The sequence below is a fragment of the Lacerta agilis genome, chromosome 5, assembly GCF_009819535.1.
Source record: "Lacerta agilis isolate rLacAgi1 chromosome 5, rLacAgi1.pri, whole genome shotgun sequence".
In the NCBI taxonomy this organism is placed as follows: Eukaryota; Metazoa; Chordata; class Lepidosauria; order Squamata; family Lacertidae; genus Lacerta; species Lacerta agilis.
Genome location: NC_046316.1, coordinates 69,926,002 through 69,948,019, shown reverse-complemented (window position 1 = coordinate 69,948,019; position 22,018 = coordinate 69,926,002). Strand labels below are relative to the sequence as shown.

At 42.2% G+C, this 22,018-nt stretch overlaps 1 protein-coding gene across 1 annotated transcript in view; it reads left to right on the top strand.

The window, feature by feature from the left end:
- SLC9A9 (solute carrier family 9 member A9) overlaps window positions 1-22,018 on the top strand; it is a 216,589-nt gene that overhangs the window by 102,844 nt on the left and 91,727 nt on the right. Inside the window, exons 9-11 of the mRNA XM_033148180.1 lie at window positions 6,329-6,442; window positions 8,276-8,387; window positions 12,798-12,951. Of these exons, the coding sequence (XP_033004071.1) occupies window positions 6,329-6,442; window positions 8,276-8,387; window positions 12,798-12,951 (380 nt within the window). The remainder of the gene's footprint in view (window positions 1-6,328; window positions 6,443-8,275; window positions 8,388-12,797; window positions 12,952-22,018) is intronic.

Below are 22,018 nucleotides of genomic sequence, written 5' to 3'. Positions count from 1 at the left end.
CAGATTCACTCAAATGCCACAGCCTTATGAAATTAGGCCATGAAGAAATGGCTCCCGCAAGGTCATAAGTGGATGTGCTGAGGGCCAAAGTTTCAACACTTGTGACTGATTTCTATCTATAATCTATAATCTTAGTTATTCAGTTTTATACTACACATTTAAATTCAAACATTAGACATAATCATCAACATTTAGAATTCTCTGAATCCTAAGCCTTCCCTCCACCCTTCCGTGGTTTCCATTTTCAATCTTTTTCAACTGCATCATATATTTTCTCTATTTTTCTTAAAACAATCCATTTTTACCTTAGTTTTTTGTACATTACAAGCATTACTCAAATCCTGCCAAAGTTTTCAGTTGTTCACAGTGTTCTCTTAGGTAATTTGTAAAACATTTCCCATTCCTTGTTAAAGTTTCTCCCTTCCTTGTTTCTGATTTTCCTGGTTATATTCGCTGTTTCGGCATAGAGTCCACCATCTTCCTCAACCATTCATCTCTAGTCGGGACTTTATCTTCTTTCTATCTCTGGGCCAGTAGTATCCACGCTGCTGTCATCACTTACATAAAGCCACTTCCGCCTATCGGCAGGAGGTGGCGTTGTGGGCATCACGACCCGAGTACGCGTGCAGGGGCTGATACTTAGCCCCTGCACAGTTGGTGGATTCCCGAGGCTTTTCCCCGGTGGCTGACCAATCCGGTCAGCCAAGGGGAGGGGCCAACAGACCCTTTAAACTTGAGACGGCGGGAATCCTTCCCCCTCTCTTTTCCTGCTCCCAGCCACATCGGTTCTCCGTTTAGCAGCTGATCCTTCTCTCCTTTGTTCTTTTATTTAGAGCGTTTTTTGCCTTTTGCTTAGTTTTCTTTAGCTGCGATTTACCTCCTTCTGTGGCTACATCGTACCTGCCCCTCATTGGAAGGGTATTCCTTTAAAAGGTTTCCGGGGGCGTGGTCCCGTCTGAAGCCTAGGGAGGTTAGGGCCTAAGCCACGCCCCAATGGTGATCACGGGGGCAGTTCCCCTTGATACGCTTCAGGGGTGCTGCCCTTGGTGGTTAACCCTTCACGGACCCCCAACACCCGGGTTGGGGGGCAGATATAGTGGTTAGGATCCAATGCCTAAGCCAATACCGCTCAACATCCGTAACCAATAAAGTTGTGGCCTTTACGCCCATTTAATTCGATTCAATGTGTCCTGTGTCATTATTCACCTGGGAGGGAGGGATATAGCCACGCAAATAATTATTTCTGCTCCTTTGGTATCTCTGCACCTGAAATTCCTAGTAAAAAAGCTCAACAGAGATGCCTTCCAGAGGTATTAAAAGGAAGTGTGAGGTGATATGGAATGCAATTAAGTCATGTGAAAAACACTCTACTGTTCATGGTTAGAAATAAATCCCACCCTACTTCCGGCGGCGACGCCATCGCCGGGTGGTCGAAGGCTGCTTCGGGTCTGAAGCGCCTTGTCCATCCCGGGGGTTAGGAGCCGCGCTACCGCAGCGCGCGGCTCCGGTTGGGGTGCGGGAAGAGCGTCCCGCACCCTGGGCTCCCCGGCTGCGCCCGCGGAGGCTCCGAACCCTTCCCCTGCCCCCCTGTAAAGGGGGAGTGGGGGTGAAGGGACAACGGAGCCGGGCTTACGGGGATATGCCCCAACCGGGATGCAAATGCGACGGCAAAGCCCGCGGTGAGCGTCCAAGTTCTACCTGTGAAGAATGGAGCTAAAGGAACCCGGTGGTCGTGAGTAAATAATCTTGGCAGAAATCGTGTTTTTGGAACGATCCGGGGGGAAGGAGAAAGGCAGCCTGCCTCCCTCCCTTCGAGCCTAAGAAATTAACCAATTTGAGGGATTGCTGCCACAGAACTGGTTATAAAGTATCTAAAATCGATACATGAGACTGGCAAACTTTTTTCTTGGGAAGCTAACTAGCGGAAAATATCTCTATTTAAAGTTGCGGTGTTTGCGCTCCAGCTTAGGAAAATGGCGACGAACAAAGAGACAGGAGAAGAAATATGATACCCACTTCCTCCTCCTCTGCCAGTATGCTGGGTTTCGTCCTTGAACTGGTATTGAACTCTGGACTAACAGATGAACAAAGGCTCACTGCCTTGAAGGTGGAACTAATTTACAGAAAAGTCAAAGTCTTGTGTGGGGGTCTGAAATGGAACCAACTGCCCACAGAGGAGGCTAACAAAACTTTTGACACTTTGGAAGAAAATCTTGTCAAAGAGCTGAGAGGATGGATGGAAAGATGGGAAGAAATGAATGAGCTACTTCGGAGAGGAAATTCGCTTGTTGGGGGTGGCAGCCCCAAGGCGATGTCAAGATTTGCTATATCCAGTCCCCGAGGTGTGAGCTCGGGGGCCAGGGACAGAGAATTAAGGTATTTACAAGAAGAAAAGGAATGCTACAAAGAACCAGAGAAGCTGAGAGAGGGAGAGTTGGATACCTCGGAGCTCGTGGCAAGGAGAGCTTTGGACTGTGCCTGGATCTGTGGACGTTGGGAGAGGGAAGTTGCATGGAAGTCCAGTGCTGATGCCATCAGGAGAAGAAGAATGGACAGAGGGGGTGTGGGGTGAAGTATTAAGTAAAATCTAAAGCAATCTGTTATGGTATTTTGAAATCGGAGGGTGAACACTGTCAACAATAGTTTGTTTTATTATTTGTTTGAACATGAAAAGAGATATTTCAAGTTTCTATGTTATTAGCAGCAGTTCAAAGGATAGAAGAGATAGATTTGTTGAGGATGATTTGTGAGGATTTATGAGGATGTAGTATAAATGAAGTCATTTTAAGTGGTTTAAGTTTATAGATTAAGATGATTAAGACTAAGATGAAGATTAAGATGAATGTTTTACTTTATATATATAATTAAGTTTAATTTCTTTAAATGAAGAGGTTAAAAAGTAGATTATGGATATAAACTCGAAGGTGAAAAGGCAGGGGAAGTCAACTGTCAAGATTGGAAAAAGAATTTTTTTTTTTTGAGATGTCTAATTAAGAAGAAAAATCATGGCAATTTTTGTATTAGATGTGTAATTGTATTTGTTTTGTATGTGTATAAATGTAGGTGTGGTTAAGGTTGTATGTTGTTATAAGTAAAAATGTCAATAAATTCTTATAAAAAAAAAAAAGAAATAAATCCCACCCTAATGTGCTGGTTGAGAACCGTAACAATATATCTATCTATCCCATCCTAAATATAATACTACTTTTAAATGCATAGGCACAGTGGGAGAAGGTTTCTGGAGCACAGGAGAGTAGAAAGAGGTCCCTTCCCCTTTTGGAAGCCTCCCCTCCTTGCAGAGACAACCCCTGTTCTTTTTCGGTTGAAGCCCTTAACAGAAAACTCCCCTTAATAACTGGAAATGCACATTTTTGTCATTATCTCTTAATAATAATACAATATGTTATTTTAAATGGAGGATTGTCTTCCTGTTTTCAATATATTAATTTATTCCAATACTTACAGGCTGCATTTCGAAGCAGTGAAAGCTTTGTGGCCAGTGTGGTGTAGTGGTTAAGAGCGGTAGACTCGTAATCTGGTGAACCGGGTTCGCGTCTCCGCTCCTCCACATGCAGCTGCTGGGGGGGGGGCACTACTAACTCCCAACTAACTTTGAACCACAGAATCATAAACAAACAAAAAACTTTAATGAGCACTCACACATTACTCTGTGGGTGCACTTTGAAGGATCACGTGCGGTGCTTTGGACACAGGGAACTTTCCAGTTTGTATGGGCTGGCTTGCCTCTCAGTGTTACTCTGCGGACGCTCACGCCCAGCCTCAGTTCAGTCAAGTTACACTGCTGGGAGGTGGGGCCAGTTGCATAAATAGGGGGTGGAGCCAGCAGCAGCCAGGCAGTTGGCTCAGGAGCTTCACCCACTCAACCCTCCCTTTGTTTAATGTTTCCTGTTTGCAGGTTAACCTTTTTCTTCCTGTTTAGAGGGCGCTGCTACAGTCTTTTGATTGGTTGCTGTTGAAGAACCGGGAATAAATTTTCCTGCGTTGGCAGGTTTTGTCTTCCCCGTAGCAATTTGTCACAACTTTGGCCTTTGGCGGTGTCCTTGAGTCTTTTCTTCCCTAAAATGGGGGGTGGGTGAATCAACATCAATGCTGGTAGTACCAGACAACAAACAGGCATGGACAGATTTGTAGCACACTCAAAGCAAGCCCATGGATCATTCCCCAAATGTCATCGTGAGCTGTCCTTGCAGCAAATGGGCAGCTGTGCTCTCCACCTCAGCCTAGGCACTGCCAATGTAACCAGACTCAATTGTCCATCTCTTGAGCAGCACAACAATCCCCTGGCTGGCTGCCCCAAATGAAACCCTTCTGCTCAAAGACAGACAATGAAAATACCATTTAAAAAGCCAGCAGCAGGTTCAAATACCAGATATAACTATCAGTTAAAAGTAGTTGGGGATTTTTAAAAACATATATTCAGTGCCTGTTTAAAAATTATTTGCATAGTAGCCTTATGCACCTGTTTAGGATGGGAGTTCCATCAGCATGGAGCCAGCACTGAAAAGGCCCCATCTCTGGTGCCCACCAGTTATCTGAGCTTAGGCTTCTCTCCCAGTTTGTACTGTCCAAAACCTTTAATACTACAGCAAACAAATTCCTTGTTCAACTTGTCCTTACTGTTTGGGGTGAACATATTTATTCAACGGCTCAGCTCTGCATCTTTGATGTGTCTGCAACCACAGTTAAGATTTTCTTGCACATAAGTGTGGCATTTATGCCATTCATTTCCTTCAGTCTTTGTCTGAAATAATGTTTCTTATATCTGTTGCCTTTTCCTTTGTCATCCTTCACTGATTTAAAAAAGCACATAAGCCCCATTGAAAATGTAAAGCGAAATGTCTCCATAGCAACCCTTTTAATGCTGTGATTTATGAATGCTCATCTACAGAGTTTGCAAAATGAGGAACCATCTGGGGGACAAGATCATTCAGCTGCAAAAGTCCCTTTAACTGGGATTCTCACAAAGATGAGTCCAGAAGAGCAAATTCGAGGAAAGGACCAATGCCATACATTTTATTTTATTTTTAAAGTTTTCTCTAGCTTATTTCTGCTGATATTTGAAGATATTGCATCAGGCCATGCAGCTGCTGAAAGATTCCCCTTACTATAATCTATTCGGCTAATTGACTATTAAGTTTCCTTGAAAAAGACATTGCTTGATTTGTGTTTTCTTCCTTCCCAAATGGAAGAAAGTATATATCCTGTCGCAGTAAAATTGTTGCCAAACTTAAAAAATAATGTTAAATTTACATTCTTAAATTGAGCAGAAATTAGAATACGGTGGCGGTAGCACAGGTTCCTGATTTTTGTTTAGAGAAATTGACCCTCAGCGCCACTTGTTGCCCCTAAAATGCAAGTCTGGCAAGCTTGTCAGAAACAATGAATGGTATACAACTAAACAGTTCCGCTTGTACAAAAGTTTTAGCTGTGCAACGGAACTTCCCCGCCTGCTTCTCTTCCCACATTCCTCCTGTGTGCCCCACATATCTGCTCCAGAAAACCCTGGAATCAGGGGTGACAACTTGGATAAAATATTGGAAGGGGCAGGTAAGCCCAGGGCTGTCTTAAGCATACACATATGTGGCACCGGGGTGCAAAGATCCACCCAGTGCCCCCACTCCAGGTTGCCCAGTCCCAGGAGCACAGGAGGGCAGAGCCGGCCGGCTGCCTCAGAGTCTCGTTGGCTTGGTCATTCCCGAACTCGCAGCGCAGAGCCGCCCGCAGCAGAAGAGCCCACGTGGCACTCCGACCCAACTCTCAGGCCCCAGACTCTCAGCCTGGCACCCCTGAGAGCCCGGTGCCCGGGTGACCCACACCCCTAGCACCTATGGGTAAGACGGCCCTGGGTAAGCCCCAGCCCACATAATCAGTCACACAACACAGTGCACACACATCATTTGAATGGCAATGCCCATCAACTTTAGGGGGGCCTGGCCTCTCAAATATTTTATTGAAGGATGCCAAAGACCCCTTGGCCCCTAGTAGTTGGTTCCTTTGGAACAGATGAAGGTGGTGCACGAAGAGCATAGTTTTCCCTAACTCCTAAATTATAACCTCAAAACAACTACCCCTGGCTATGCTCCTGCTGCAACTGAGCAGAAGCAGTCCACTACGGTTTTGTTTTGTTTTATTCCACATTCACTGGGACCATTGCTTGGAACCTTCAGTACTGAGATTAAATGTTTTTTTAAAAAAAACCAAAAATCTATGTACTAGATGTTTTGTGGATCATTTCATGAAAGTCCATTCCTAAACTGCAAACCCAGATGATAATGGGGTGTTGGTTTTTTCCCCTTTCTCGTTTCAGTTGTTCGAGTTCATGAACTTTTTGGCTGAGAATGTTATCTTCTGTTATATGGGATTAGCATTGTTCACATTCCAAAATCACATCTTCAATGCACTGTTTATATTTGGAGCATTTGTATCCTTTTTTTAAGGTACCAGCAAATATATGGTGTGGAAAACTCAATGTATGGTGTGCAATTAATCCTATAATTCTTGATATAAGCCAGAATCCAGATATCTTTCTCCGTATGCAAAAAAAAAGGAAAAAAAGATTGTAACTATTTTCTATATCCAAGAACACTTGGGATGGCCAAAATCAATCTCTCTCCAGAAAATCTGTTCCATATTTTTAATTGGACCCATAACCTTTTATTTTATTCTATTCTTTATGAGCAACTGAATCACAGCCTCAAAACATATATTGTAACACTATCCCCTGTGTAATGTGTTTGATATTTCATCCTGCAGATGGTTTTCAAACTTCAGGGAACTTTTTCTGCATGAAGATGTCCATCAATGAATCTCATCCCCCTGCACTGGTACCACAGACCCCCTGTGTATTGCTCCCAAGCATGGATTGTTTTAGGTTGCACCCAAAGTACACATGGCCGGGTCTTTTGTCCCCTACTGATGTTCTGCATAAAGTGAAAAAGCAGCCTAGTGCTGTATTTCAGGAATGCTTGCCCAGCTGTATTGAGATTATAAGAGCATATGGGAAAGAGCCTTGCTGTATCAGAGAAAAGCCATATCTAGCCCAGCATACTGTTACCCCACGGTCACCAGTCAGATGTCTCTTGAGAAGCCAACAAGCAGGAGGTTAGCTCAGTAGCACTCTCCCATTGTGACTGTCCTGTAGCTGGCATTCAGAGCCATATTGACTCTGACCATGGAGGTAGCATACAGCCAACATGACTAACAGCCACTGATGAAGAGCACTGATGTTTGCTAAAACACATTTTTTGAAAACAACATTTATAAGCAACCAACATGAACTTCTTAATACACACACATACATTTGTCACACTGTCCACATGGACCAATTCACTGAATATACAATAAACAGGTGGAGATACTGTATTTTGACCTAAATCAGAGATGAAGGTATAGCTGAACTAGCCCCCATCATTTCAGACCAATAGCTATGCTAGTTGGGGATGTCAGGAGTCCAACATCATCTGGAAGACCACAGGTTCACCATCTATATGCTTCTCAAATCTCCACCAAGATACTGTTTCTAAAGTTTGCCACAGGAGTTGCTCTCTTCCGCCTGTGTCTATTGTACAGTTAAAGCTTCCAGTATGGTGAAGAAGAGCCCTGATACATAGGGTGAGGTCTTGGAAGAAATCTCCTTCCAGCAGGGTATCTGTGTACAGTTAAGAGATGTAATTTTGCTTTTTTCTATTCTTTTCTGTAAAATGTCCTTATTTCATCTAAAATTGCTATTAAAGCAACTTTGGCATTAGATGCACAGAGGGATAATGAGAAAACCAACACAATTTTCTGAACCCTACAAAAATAATTGGAAGGTGGGGGGCAGACGCCAGCGTGGAGAATCCTAGACAGATACAATATGAATTGTGAGGAAATGAGACAGTAATCATGTCTCAAAGTACATTTATCCTTCCTGAATTACTGTTTGAGGAAATAATACTGTTGGCGCCTGAACAATTTATAGCAAGCGAAGGGTTTCTTAGAGAGATTGCTGTTGTCTTTGACAAAGATGGAACATGAATTTAGAGTAGTTGAAATGGGGAGGGGGTGAAAGTGATGTTCAAGAGAAGACAGGAAAAAACCCTGGGAAAAGAAGCAATTCTGGGTAAGCTATGAAAATATTCATTCTGTTCCTGCACCACAGTCTCATAAAGTGATCATTCTTCTGTTTGTTTTAGATCATGCACTGGGCACATCTTCATCTAGTTTTGTCATTTTCCACCTTATTTTCCTTAACTTCTCACTCCCCATGATGTAGGTGGCAATTTTCATAGCAAGAGCCTGTAATATATACCCAATTTCTTTCATTCTCAACTTGGGCCGAAAACAAAAGATTCCCAGGAATTTCCAACATATGATGATGTTCTCAGGTGAGTCGATGGCTTCTGCCGCTTGCTGAGAAGAGAAATGGGCATGGAAGGATGCAATTTTCTTCCAAGGAAAAGGGGTGGGAGGGGTGGTTTACTAGACACAAAGAAAAGGGAGCTACTCCGTGATCCACATTGACTGGAAAGATTTATCATCACTTCAGAAAGCCTTGCCTCTGTCCTCTGATGATATACAGTAATGATTTTAATCATTTTAATTACCAAGGTGCTGCCTGCCCATTATGAAAGTTTATGAAGTGGACTTGAAAGCAGCAGCTTAGCTGGGGAAATGAAAGTAACACAGCATAAACATACTGCTAAATGGCAGCCTCTCCCCTGTCCTATTTGGAGAGGACTGCCTCATCTTGGAAGTTGATTGATGCAAGCACCATGCTTCCTTTGGTGGAACAGTGGCCAGTTTAAAACATATCCTGAGCGGGTGGAGGCTTCAAGTGGTGCAGATATGAGCATGCATATCTCTCTTCTCCACAACATGATGACCTAATACATAATGTGAGCACCGAATTCATTATCTTAATATATATATAATTGCTGGATGTTTCACCGCCATTTTCTTTAATGGCTACAGTGGGCTATTGCCCAAAAAGAGGACAAAGGACATGGATTTGCATTTAAAATGCATAAGCTATTTTCATTTCCTCAAAAATAGTATTTTATTATGTATTTTGAAGATTAATTGTGATAATTTGTATGTATAGGCGCAAATTGAGAATGATTGCTGTAATTTAAGTTGCAATACAGTACATCTCACCCTGATGGGGAAGACTGTAACCAGGTCAACAGTGTGCCTGCTCAGTCTTTATTCCAGGTGCTAAGTGTTGATGGGCCACTTCAACTTCAAGGCTGACTGCTGTTCTCCTTTCTTAAAATCATAGAATCATAGAGTTGGGAGGGACCAAAGGGCCATTTAGTCCAACTCCCTGCAATGCAGGAATCTCAACCAAAGCATCCAAGACAGATGGCCATCCAACCTCTGTTTAAAAACCTCCAAGGAAGGAGAGTCCACCACCTCTTGTGAGAGTCTGTTCCACTGCTGAACAGCTCTTACTGTCAGCAAGTTTTTCTGAATGTTTAGCCGGAATCTCCTTTATTGCAACTTGAAGCCATTGGTTCGAGTCCTACCCTCCAGAGTAGAAGAAAGAAAGCATGCTCCCTCTTCGATGTGACAGCCCTTAAGATATTTGAAGATGGCTATCATATCTCCTCTCAGTCTCCTCTTTTCCAGGCTAAACATACCCAGCTCCCTCAACCATTCCTCACAAGTCCTGGTTTCCAGACCCTTGATCATCTTGGTTTCCCACCTCTGCACACCAGAAAAGGAACTTCTTCTTTTCCCAGACTTTTTGTAAACATTAAATTGTTTTAGCTCAGTTTTCTGATTTATGCTACTTGTTTTAGCACTACAGCCTTTGTGGCTATAATAGTTAATGGATGCTTGCTTTATTTTGTAAGGCAAAAAAATTCCCTTGGTAAATAAATGAATAAGTAACTGGGAGAGGCATGTGCCCATTGCACCACTTCATGTCGGTGTCACTGCAAGGTGAAGTGCCTGAGCCCAGACCAAAAAGAAAATTGGGAATTATACAGAGAGATAGGCTGAGAGGTGGTGAATGGCCCAAGGTCACGCAGTGAGCTTCATGACTTCATTACGACCTACTGTACCTAAATAGAAATAGACAAATCCTTGAGTCTTAATATGCACAGTACTTTGCAATTATTCAGCAAGCTGACATAGTTGGGACCACAAGGCACAAACAGAATCTAAAGCAATGTTTCTCTGAAATTTTCTTGGTGATTTAAAGCCCCAAAATGAGCGCACATGAGTGCAAATTACGTGTCATGTTTATAAAAAAACAGGATTGTAAATCCCTTTTTATGGAAAGATTTTAATTTAAATTATTATTGCACCCTAAGAGCTCTTGGAAATTCATTTGGATAAAGTGGTTTCGTTTCCTGCCCCAGATGGGCACTCTCAGTATTATTCAGCACAATTTAGAGGCAACCTTATGATTTTCTAGGTGCAGCTGCTTTTTATTGGTTGGAGAAACAAATCTAACATACTTCTCTTCACTGGAGTGATGGGAGGCTTAAATAAAATTCATAAATATCTGTAAAACGTTCTCCGCATCTTGCTTGAATTACCTATTTAATTTAAAGGACTTGCTCATTATGTGGGCTTCACAATTTACAGTGTATCCCCCGCATAAAACAATAATGTAGGCATGCTAAAAAGCCTTTTACATGTGCAAAACACTGTTATTTTTTTAATGTGCCCAGGCCTGGGGAGGGGGTGCTTTTGTAAATGTGGCATACCATTTGGCTCATGCTTAACATACTTATTACCACCCTATGGGGAACTTTTGATGCATGGATCTGGCTCTCCCCCATTATTATCTTTCTGCTGTTTTATTTGGTCTCAGTAGGTGCATAACTTTGCCTTAGTTATAACATTGCTAAAGCAGCTTCACCTTATAGTTTAAAAACCAAACATTTAAAATCCTTCTGGAAAATTACTCATTGCATTGCAATGGCGAATGTTTGCTCGTTGAACATTTGCTCTTTAACAAGGATGACTCTTGACTTTGTATGGTGGGTTATATAGTCCAGCAAAAGTTGAAGGTTTCTGCACACACCACGCATATTTCCGTCCTCCTTCCAGACAAGAGTCGTTATCACAGTTCAAGGGCAAATTCCAGCTAGGCAAAAGCACTCAAGGAGGGTGTGGCCTCTGGGAGGAGGTGTGGTTTGGGGAGAGTCCCAAGGACCAAATAAACAGGCCTAGGCCTGAGGTTCTGCACACCCCTGACCCAGAGGGAAAGCACAAGGCAAGCCAAAGATATTCCCTCTCCTCACTCTTGACACTGCTTCCATGCTTGGAGAGGGCATCAAGCACAAGGAGGAGGAGCAAGACCAGGAAATTCCAAGGGGTTGACAGTGGGTCATGGACCTTAGTAGATGCCTGATATTGCCAAGCCCAGACACCAACCCTGAAACTTCAGCACCATCCCTTGGAAGCGAATTCAACTGAAGGGGGAGGGCAGTCCAAAGGAATTATCAGTTGGGTTATAAATAGGATTCTACCTGCCATGAGAAAAATGCCAAAAACATGACTTACTGACATTGCGATATTTGTTTTTATGCATGTTTCTGCTGAAGCGGAATAGATTCTCCCCACCCCTAAAATGTTGTAAAGTTTATTGCGTACAAGTTAAACAGCAGTGTATAAATGAAATGTGATTCTTCCTATGCAGAAACACAAACATCTAAAAAGAAAATGGGTTTTGGCACTGTTTCCTCTTCCTCCCCAAAGAGCCACAATCATAGATTTCTAAAATGGAAGCATGAAACAGACCCTTGCCTTTCCACGTTCGAGAGCTGTGCTTTTGTTCCCAGAATATTGTGCTCTGAGCATTCCAATAATAAATCCACATGGCATTCGCATTTCAGAGGAGCCTCTTTCTTTGACAAAAAGGCACTCTGCAAGGCAGCTGAATAAACAGATAATAAAACATCATGCAGATTTTTGAGCATGTTTTTAGAAGAGATGTGACAGGCTTTTGTTCAAGTGGGCTTTCAACGCCACTTTTCAAGATACTTTGCTTCACACATGTTTGGTCACCCATCTCTGGGGGATTCCCATAAAGTATATGGGTATGTCTTGGCTGAAGTACCCCATTGCAAAATTCAAAGTGCAATTTTCAAAGGATGCTGTGTTTCAGTTCAAATATTGCAGGGATGGTAAGGAATCAGTGACCTTCCAAATGTTATTGGAATCCCAACTCCAATCTGCCTCAGACAGCATTGTGAATCATCAGGCATGATGGGAGTTGTAGTCTGACAACATCTGGAGAGCCAAACGTTCTTCACCCTTGAAACATTATTTCAGGAAATACAAATTAGGAAGGTTCTCCTTTAAATGCAGACTAAAGCAAATTCCTCACTCATCCCTAGTCCAAGGTTAAGCCCTGGTCTGGGTAACACATAATATCCCACATTTGTAAAAAAATTATCTTTTATTGTTGTAACACCCACACTTTGGAACTCCTTATTGACATAATGCTGATGCCCTCCCTGTACCCTTTTCGGCACTTGCTACACACATTTTTGTTCAGGCAAGCCTATCCAGACATGCAGAATGTTGACACATATTTTAATACAATTTTCAGCTTATCATACAGCAGGCCTGGAAGGGAGGGGGTTGAATTTTGAATGTTTCAAATAGTTGTTTTCAGCGGTTTCTTCACTGGTTGTTTTATTCTTTTTGTAAACTTCTTTGTGGTTGTTGGGCTTTTTTGTACAATCAAGTGGTATATAAATTTTATGAATACAATGAAATAAATTGTTTTCTTTCTCTCCCACCTGCCATGCACCCCCAACCCTGCTCTTCTGAAGGTTTACGTGGTGCGATTGCATTTGCACTGGCTATCCGGGACACCAACTCTCAGCCTAAGCAAATGATGTTGACTACCACCTTACTAATTGTGTTCTTCACAGTCTGGGTGTTTGGAGGAGGCACCACACCGATGCTTGCATGGCTCCAAATCAGGTCAGTGTTATCAATTTATAATGTTATGTTGCAGTGTCATCTGTGGCTTTGCTCAGTCACTACACTTGTTGCATCTTTGTATTCACATTATTCGTCATTGTGCTTCATAACTGATATGCAGGAGATGGCTATGAAGGGTACAGAGAGCTTAAAAACCAGGGTGTAGACATTGGTGAATGAGGTGAAGCAGGTTCTTGACATCCCGCAATGGTCCCGAGCACAATTCAGATTTTTAGCATCTGTTTTCCCATGTGGTTTGCTTTCTTGGAGTGATTTCTTAGGGGAGTTACCGATATGCTGGGAGGTTAAAATCTTTCACTTAGAAATATTCTTGTAGATACTGCTGCTCAAACAGCTATATGTAGTTGTTGGTCCATATTTTGCTCTTGGCTAAATAACTTGTTGGGTCTGTGCTGATCCCCACCGTCTCCAAAAGCTGGTCCTTGCTGTTTCCAAAAGCCACTGGTCTGGTCTGGTCAGCTGTACTACCTTATACAGAGCTAGTCCAATATATTTTGTTGTCTGAAGCAGACCAACAAATAACATCCCCACTCTTGATGTTAACATGTGTAGTGGTAAAGGTAAAAAGGTAAATTACCCCTGGAATATTAAGTCCAGTCAAAAGCGACTATGGGGTGCGTCACTCATCTTGCTTCAGGCAGGGGAGCTGGCTTTGTCCACAGTCAGCTTTTTGGGTTACGTGGCCAGCATATCTAAACCGCTTCTGGTGCAATGGAACACAGTGACGGAAGCCAGAGCGCATGGAAATGTCGTCTACCTTCCTGCAGCTATGGTACCTATTTATCTACTCACACTGGTATGCTTTCAAACTGCTAGGTTGGCAGAAGCTGGGACAGAGCAACAAGACCTCACCCCGTCACACAGATTCGAACTGCCAAACTTCTGATTGGCAAGCCCAAGGGGCCCAGTGGTTTTGACTACAGTGCCACCAGCATCCCTTATATGCATAGTACCCAAGCCTGATGAAGTTATCTTGACACTTGGGGAAGAAGATCTCCAAAGTACCTTTCCCTTTCCTGGCAGCAAAAATACAACAGTGATAAATTAAATAACTGACAATATGCTGCCCTTTCAGTATACCCAAAATCATCTGCCTGAGGTGCCCACCTCATTCTACCTAATGATAGGGCTGGCCCTGACCTTAGGCATAGGCCAAAGAAACAATGTTTTTCTCTCCATTTTGGGTGCAGGGTGTTGGATGCAATCGGTTATCACAGATAGTTTATTGCATATTCCTCTCATTTTTTTCATAGAGCAGGAAACATTAACTGACAAATCATCGTGATTAATTTGTTAATTTATTAACCATAAATCTAAAATGTGGCTGGGCACTGGATTTTAATGGATGCTGTCAGTTTTGAAGGGATTTTCAGTGCTGCCGACATTGTGTTATTTATATTTGCAGTACATTGTAAACCATTTAAACATGTCATTCAGAATGACTTTCCTGATTATAAATTATTTGCCTTTGTTATTTAGTCAAAAGAAATCTAGGTTTATTAAATAAAAGATTGCCTGGACTGAGATACTGCAGTGTATCAATTTCCTTTGAGCAAGGGTACTGCCACATTGACGGTCCCATCTGAAGTGGTGAAAACATGGGCTATGAGCTGGAAGCCACTGTCTCTTAACCTTTATCCTCCAACTTTAACAATATTGGTCTGCTGGTGTGTGAACTATTGAGATACTGTAATACGTAGGATGCACTTTATTTAGGAAAGCTGCTCCATAGAAACTAAATATTAATGAAAAAATATTATGGTTACAGTCAAAGCTTTGCATCGTTGTTCTTAAGGGCAGAGATTTTCCAGACAAATGGAAAGTGGAATGTTTTAGTGGATTGTTCCATTGTTGCATTGTATACAGTCTTGTATAAATGCACTGCTATTTATAGGATCATGGGGTTGTTTCTTTCCTAGGCATTTTTATTTAGTGCATGTCTATATGGCTTGCTATCTACTGGTACTCTGCCTCCAGCCTGCTTGCTACCCTGTCTCTCCACCTCCTCCTCTCTTTGGATTGAAAATTAGCTTTGATCTTAGCTAGAGAAATGTCTATAGACAGCCCCCTTCTGAATGATACCTTGAATCATGAGGCCGTCTCTCTGGTAGCACAGAATCTCAACCCTGCAGGTACTTGAGCTTGGCTCTGTTGTAATTGCCTAAAGCCTGGTGCTGATAGTTCTTCAGCTGACCCACATAGGATCCAGGCCAGCAGAATCATACACAGTAATAATTCATTAGAGGAAATGTTTAGGACAGCTCTCACATTAGTGCTTATTGCAACAAAACAGTGGCAGCTGCCTTGGACATTTTTTGGTAGCCAGGGCAAAAACTGTGTTGTTCTTGCCATCTATGCCTTCATGATGCTTCTGCAATGACTTCTGCGGAGTTAGCGTGTACAGCGATGAGTTGTGCATGGCAGCAGTGTGGCCAGAGATGCTGCAAGAATGACTGTTGGCCTTGCTCCATTCGCTCTTATTTCTGCAGCTCTTCTTGTGCATTTTGCTTCATTGCTGAGTGCATTACAAGCATAGCCCACTGCAGGCTTTCATGCGCTGATAAGCTGATAAGTACTGCCCTGTAGCCTTTGTGTTATCAGCGCAACCATCTATTGTGATGGAGCCCTTGCACATACAGGTGTGCATGTGAAGGCTTCCGCGTGACCCTAAGCCCTGATGATGCCAGGTTCCCGATCACATGGAAGTTTCATACGTGCAGCTGTGTGTCTATGCAAAGGCTCTGTCAGTACTGACAGTCCTGCTCTTCACATTGCAAGCTAGGAGGTAGGTTTTCAGGTGCAGCTGCACTCCCATGTTGAATAACACAGACGCATTAATCCCTAAAGGGGTTACATTGCATTGGCATTACTCCTGGCATAGTGGCAACCACTGTATCCAGCAAGACCACAAGGTCAAAGGGTTACTTAGTATTTTCTCTAGACTAACAAACTCTCAGAAATGTCACCTGCTAATTCTGTAACAAACTCAGTTTGGGTGATGGTTTCTTGAAGTGTTAATTGTTCTTGTCCTTGTTTCTATCTTTTTAAGTTATGTATGATATAACCACCTTTTAAATACTAGTTTTTATCCCTTATCTGTTTTAAGTCTTATGTGTTCATTTTATCCGTATTTTTTATCTTATGCTGGTCTGTGAACGAAACAAAGTTCGATACTGATACTGTTCACCGTTCTTGAGTGTCCCCATTTGCTAGAGCGAGAATTTTCTGGGCTTTGAAGTGATGGAGGAGGCAGAATACAAAATGATATTCTCCCAGGTCCCACATCTGTTCTGGACTGGCTTTAAATACTTCCAGGACAGGCCTGGACCTTGCTATGGATGTGTAGCCTTGCCCCTAGTGTTACAGGTAGCCTGACCACATGCCTAATCCTTGCCCCAGTCTTCCAGTCATCCTATCCACTTACATATCCAGTACCATGTCGCATGGATGGTGCATCCCATTCCACTGCTTGAAGTGAAATGAGAAGTGTTGTGCCACTCTGCTGCCATGGCTGTGCTGCCATCACCAAAGCATCTCTTAACTAAATTGTGGGGTAGCAGGAGAAAGTGGCAGCGCCGATGGTAGGTTTCGGTGAAAATTGGGCTGACGCCGGTGCCACTTGTCCACTAGCAACAGGGCAGGTGAGGCACATGTGGGGTGGGTGCCTCCCGAGGCAGCTGCTTCGGCTTGCCTCACGAGTGGGCTGGCCCTGTTCTGTCCTCATTGTCCATCCCTTTGTATGGATGCCTTGGCTGTACCCAGCCTGTAACCATCCATGACTTTGTACTGACTCGCCTCTTGATCTGCCCCAGCATTCCATTTAGCTCTGGCCCCAGGTTTGCTGAAGCTCACACTGCAGCTGTCAGCTGCCTACAGCCCAGTGCTTACGAGGAAGAGGGAGAAACGGAAATTGTGGCTGACCTCCTTTAAGGCATGTCGAGGGCAAAGAAAATCCTAGCTTTGAAGGCTTAAGGTTTTCTTCCACTGTAATACTTTATGCATAGCTTGGTTTAGACAGAATGCTTCTCCCGCAATGAATCTCCTATAATTTTTTTTTTTAAAAAAATGTACATATCTGGCAGGATCTGCTAGACCTGCCATTTATTTGTGTATATATGTGTTTGTGTTTTTTAGGGTTTTTTATTGTGATTATCGCAATCAATTTAGTGTTTCTATTGTGTTTGTAAGTTGCTTGGAGACATTTTATGAATAAAGCAAAATAATAATAATAATAATAATAATAATAATAATAATAATAATATAGGTGCAAAGAGTCCCCACCCCTTATAGATAACATCAACTACTCTGCCTTATGCTTTGGATTCATAATAGTCCTGTTAGGATGGCTCTCATTAGTGCATCATATCTATGCATACACTGAAGAATTCGTTTATATTTGAGCCATCCACAGATGAAAGTGAGGTATAAAAGTCACCGCCTGGGAACTTTATCATCTCAAACATGTACCCACAAATAGTCTACTAATCCACTTGAATCCAAATTTTCTTTAATTTGTTTCTGGAACAAGCTGGATATATAGTTTGTGGTTAGGGCAAGAACCCAGAGGAGCCTGCACAATTGACACAGTGTTGGACATGACAAAGGCAGGCGGCTTAAGGAACAATTGCTCATTGGCTCTTTTCCCAGTTCTCTTTTTTCCCTCGGACTAATTTTGAGAAATGGAACCGCTCCAAGACAAAAATGTCTCCCTCCTACCTTATGAGACCGCAGAGGAGTTTTCGGGTTGTTTTCCTCTCTGATTTACAGACAGATTGGTAAGCCTGCTGAGCCAGCACATTGGCTTGGCTCTGTCTAGTGTTCTGGCATCATGGCACACAACCCCCTTTTACTGTCTAAACACTCAAATAGAACCAAATAGGACGGGATGAGACAATTTGCTGGGAGAAGGGAAGAGAGGCCTGAAAAATATATCAAATCCTAGACACTCACATTAAAAGTTCTGGTGCCAGTTCTAAAGAGAAACGTGGTGTTGGTTCCTGTGTATTTGCAAAACAACATGAAACCGTGTGTTACATGAAATACATTCGACAAACACACAAGACATAACCGGCATTCACATAAACAATACTCTTCTAAATATTCTTATCACAATATCAAATGTTTATCTTGCACATAAACACTACATAAAGTGCAATAGTATAGACGGAAGTCCCAATAGATCAGTTCTTCTTCACATAAAGACCAAATATCTGCTAGTTTCTGTTCCACATATGTTCATAAAGTCCAAACTGGAGCCTACTACAGTTCCACAGAGTTGACAAGGATTTCCGGAATAATGCCTTGTTTCGCTCTCATGGGTTTCATCAGTTCATATGTAGTAGTATGTCAAAGTCATGGAACTCGCCCTCCTGGGCTTCATCAGTTGTACATATTCTAAGTAATATAAATGAATATAATGTCATAATTCAACGTATTTTAACAAATTGAAATTATATAAACAATTGTGCTATAGACGTACATACCATATATGAAGTATCAAGATACTAGAACTTATAACATAGTGGTTTCTGCAGTGAACAACAACTGTTACAATGTAAGATTATATAGACAGGTGCAGCATAGATTTTGGTTACATTTTTTTACTTGCTATATATTTGAAGGTATAAATACATCCTTTCCCATCCCAACAACTGCCTGGCACCTATGTGAATACAGTGGACACTCAGGTTGCGAACACGATCCGTGCAGGAGGCACGTTCGCAACCCGCAGTGTTCACAACCTGCGCTGCTGCGTCTTCGCACGTGTGTGATGCAATTCAGCACTTCTGCACATGTGCAAGGTGCGATTTAGCACTTAATAATAATAATAATTTATTATTTATACCCCACCCATCTGGCTGGGTCTCCCGGCCACTCTGGGCGGCCTCCAACAAATACTAAAATACAATACAAAGTCACAAATTAAAAACTTCCCTAAACAGGGCTGCCTTCAGGTATTTACTAAATGACAGGTAGTTGTTTATCTCTCTGACCCCTGATGGGAGGGCGTTCCACAGGGCGGGTGCCACTACCGAGAAGGTCCTCTGTCTGGTTCACTGTAGCTTTGCTTCTCGCAGTGAGGGAACCACCAGAAGGCCCTCGGTGCTGGATCTCACATCTTCTATACATGCACAAGCACCGAAACCCAGAAGTAACCCGTTCCATTACTTCTGGTTTCACCACGGTGCGCAACCCAAAACCGTGCAACCTGAAGCGGCCGTAACCCGAGGTATGACTGTACACACCTCAAGCTTATGCTCACAATCACCTTATTGAGAATAAATAGCTATCCGTTTTGTGAGGAAGCCACCAAACCCCCACCCCCACCCCTTGCTGTGCAGGGTTAGCTTAATCAACCATCAGATCAAATGGGTTAAGGTGGGGAGGCGTGCAGCAAATGAGATGCTACAAACTTCCAGTCTCCTCCTCGTGGCTTGAGGGAGAACATGATTCGGTTTGCATCTAAAGGCAAACCTACCTAATTTAAACTACTCGAAACAATGTGCAAAGCACAGCCGTCCTTTGAATTTCTCCCACCTCTGAATTTTGCAACGCAGTTCTCCAGGCAAGTATTGTACATGCATATGCATGCAAAATTGCATATACTAGGGGAAAGTGTGAATAAAAACAATAATATATGAAAATAACATACAGAAATTTATTATATTAAGGGAAATTTGTTTTGCAAAAATGTGTTCCTTAAGCAAAGATAAAGAGAAATTTGCACTAATGTGCTGATGAATTTTCATGCAGAATTTTTTTGAAAAATAAACTGCAAACTGATGCGGAGGACTAAATTTAAGAATAGGAAAATAAGAAAATGAGAGAAACTGAAATTAACAGATTTGCCTATCCCCACTTACAACCCTTAGTGTGAGTCACAAAAGAAAGAGAGCAGATTTTTGAGGTGAAAAGGCCAACCTTAAATCTGTGGGATGCCAAGAATGGTGGAGATGGTATTTTTTTTCCTTCTTTCTTTTTGCGATTTTTTTAAAAGTTGGGTTTTTGAGAATGAGACCTAACCACGCATGATATGGAACACTTTATAAGTTTAAATTTTACTCAGATATGTTGCACAACCCATGTGCAACAGCAACCTCCTCTTCCATCACACTGTGGACAATGAAGCATCGCTTGAGGGAAAAGTCAGATAAAATTTACAGTTGGGTCAATCATTGTATGGGCATATATGTGTTTCAGTCATGCAACTACTTCCTAGGAATCAGCACACTCCACAGACTCATGCCTGCGGGGCACAGCAAAGTGTAATATAGAGGTTAAGTAGTAGGGAACCTGAAGAGTCAGTGGATGTATTGACTGGTTGTGGGGATGAACATGCAGGCAGGCATTTATGCTGATTGTCAGAAGGTATCTGCATTATATGTATAACAGAGATGGCTGGTTCATGAATCTGTATAAATAAGAACTACAGGGGTAGACTGAGGACCACTAATATGCAACATAACATAGGGTTATGCCCCTTTTTTAAAAGACTTTCAAGACGTAGGCCCCTCCAGGTGTCATTTTTATTGGGCATTCATAAATATTTGTGCTCTTGTTTCTATAAGGGGATTATACATGATCCTGCTTTCAATATTATTTGTGCCTGCAAGGGTTTGGGGGCAGTCATTCTGCTTCATTTGATTTTATTTCCAATTACTGCATCTTGGTAAAATCCCGTAACTTTTCATGCCCCAAATGGGGGACATTTGTCCTACTTTTGTTGTACTAAAGACAGCAATAATGTGGTAGCATTAGGGAAGTCTCACAGAGCATTAATAAATCAGAATAAATACACTGACAGTGCATTCTTCTTGTGTTGAGAACATGTTGCAGAATACAACCGCCATAAAACACCCATCTGGAAGGACCCAGTAGACATGAATGACAATCTCTGATTCCTACATACTTTCTTAAACACATTTGCTATGCAATCCCTATGCATGCTTACTCAGAAGTAAGTTTCATTGCATTCAAATAGGCTAACTTATAAGAAATTCCAGTTACAGGTGGGTAGCCGTGTTGGTCTGCCATAGTCAAAACAAAATCAAAAATTCTTTCCAGTAGCACCTTAGAGACCAACTGAGTTTGTTCCTGGTATGAGCTTTCGTGTGCCTGCACACTTCTTCAGATACACTGAAACAGAAGTCACCAGATCCTTAAATATAGTGAGGGAGTGGGGAGGGGTATTGCTCAGAAGGGTGGTGGGAATGGGTGATCAGCTGATAGGTGTGGAAAACCTGTTGACGACTCTTAACGGCTGTAATTAGTCTTGCAGGGAAAGGCAAGGGGTGAGATGGCTAAAGAAATTGAGTGTAGAGCTGCAGTTTTAGGGGACTCTGTGTTGTCCATTTTACCGTGGTACCTGATTACCAGTACAGTTTCGAAAGTTTGGTTGATAATGCAACAAAATTCACTGTGCCTGAACACAGCCCAGGTCTATGTACTTAGGATTGTGAAATTTTAATGATTCTCTATTGGTAAAGGGCACCTTAGGAAGAAAATGGTGGGTAAGAGAGGCAAAAAGAGAAAGCAAGTGAAAAGAAGATTGTTTTCTTGACCAAATGGCAACTGCAATGCATTTAAAAAAATACTGCTTCAAAGATAATTTATACCATTGTTAAATATTGGCTGTGAGCTCCAGATGAATCAAGTTATTTTATGGTCTGTTTAGAAGGTCATTGATATGTTTTTTATAATGTCACTGAGGAAGATATTGGCGACATTATCGCCTTGTAATTCGACAATTCCTTATCATTGATTCTATATATAGTTTATGCTTTGCTTTGGTTGTTTACAGAGCAGTGTCTAACAAACCTTCATGCAGACTTCTGTTGCAAAGAACCAGCTGAAAATAGCTAAATTGGAGCCATAATAAAGAGGCTTAGATAAAAAGCATGCAGACAAAATCTGGATTGGCATACAAATGTACTGAATAAACATAAAATGCCAGCACCTGTGTACCATGTGTGAGAGTTGGGCTTCTCTGGTACTTTGATTGCTTTTTTTCTTATCTTCAATGTCAGCCAAGTTCATTGCAATTTGG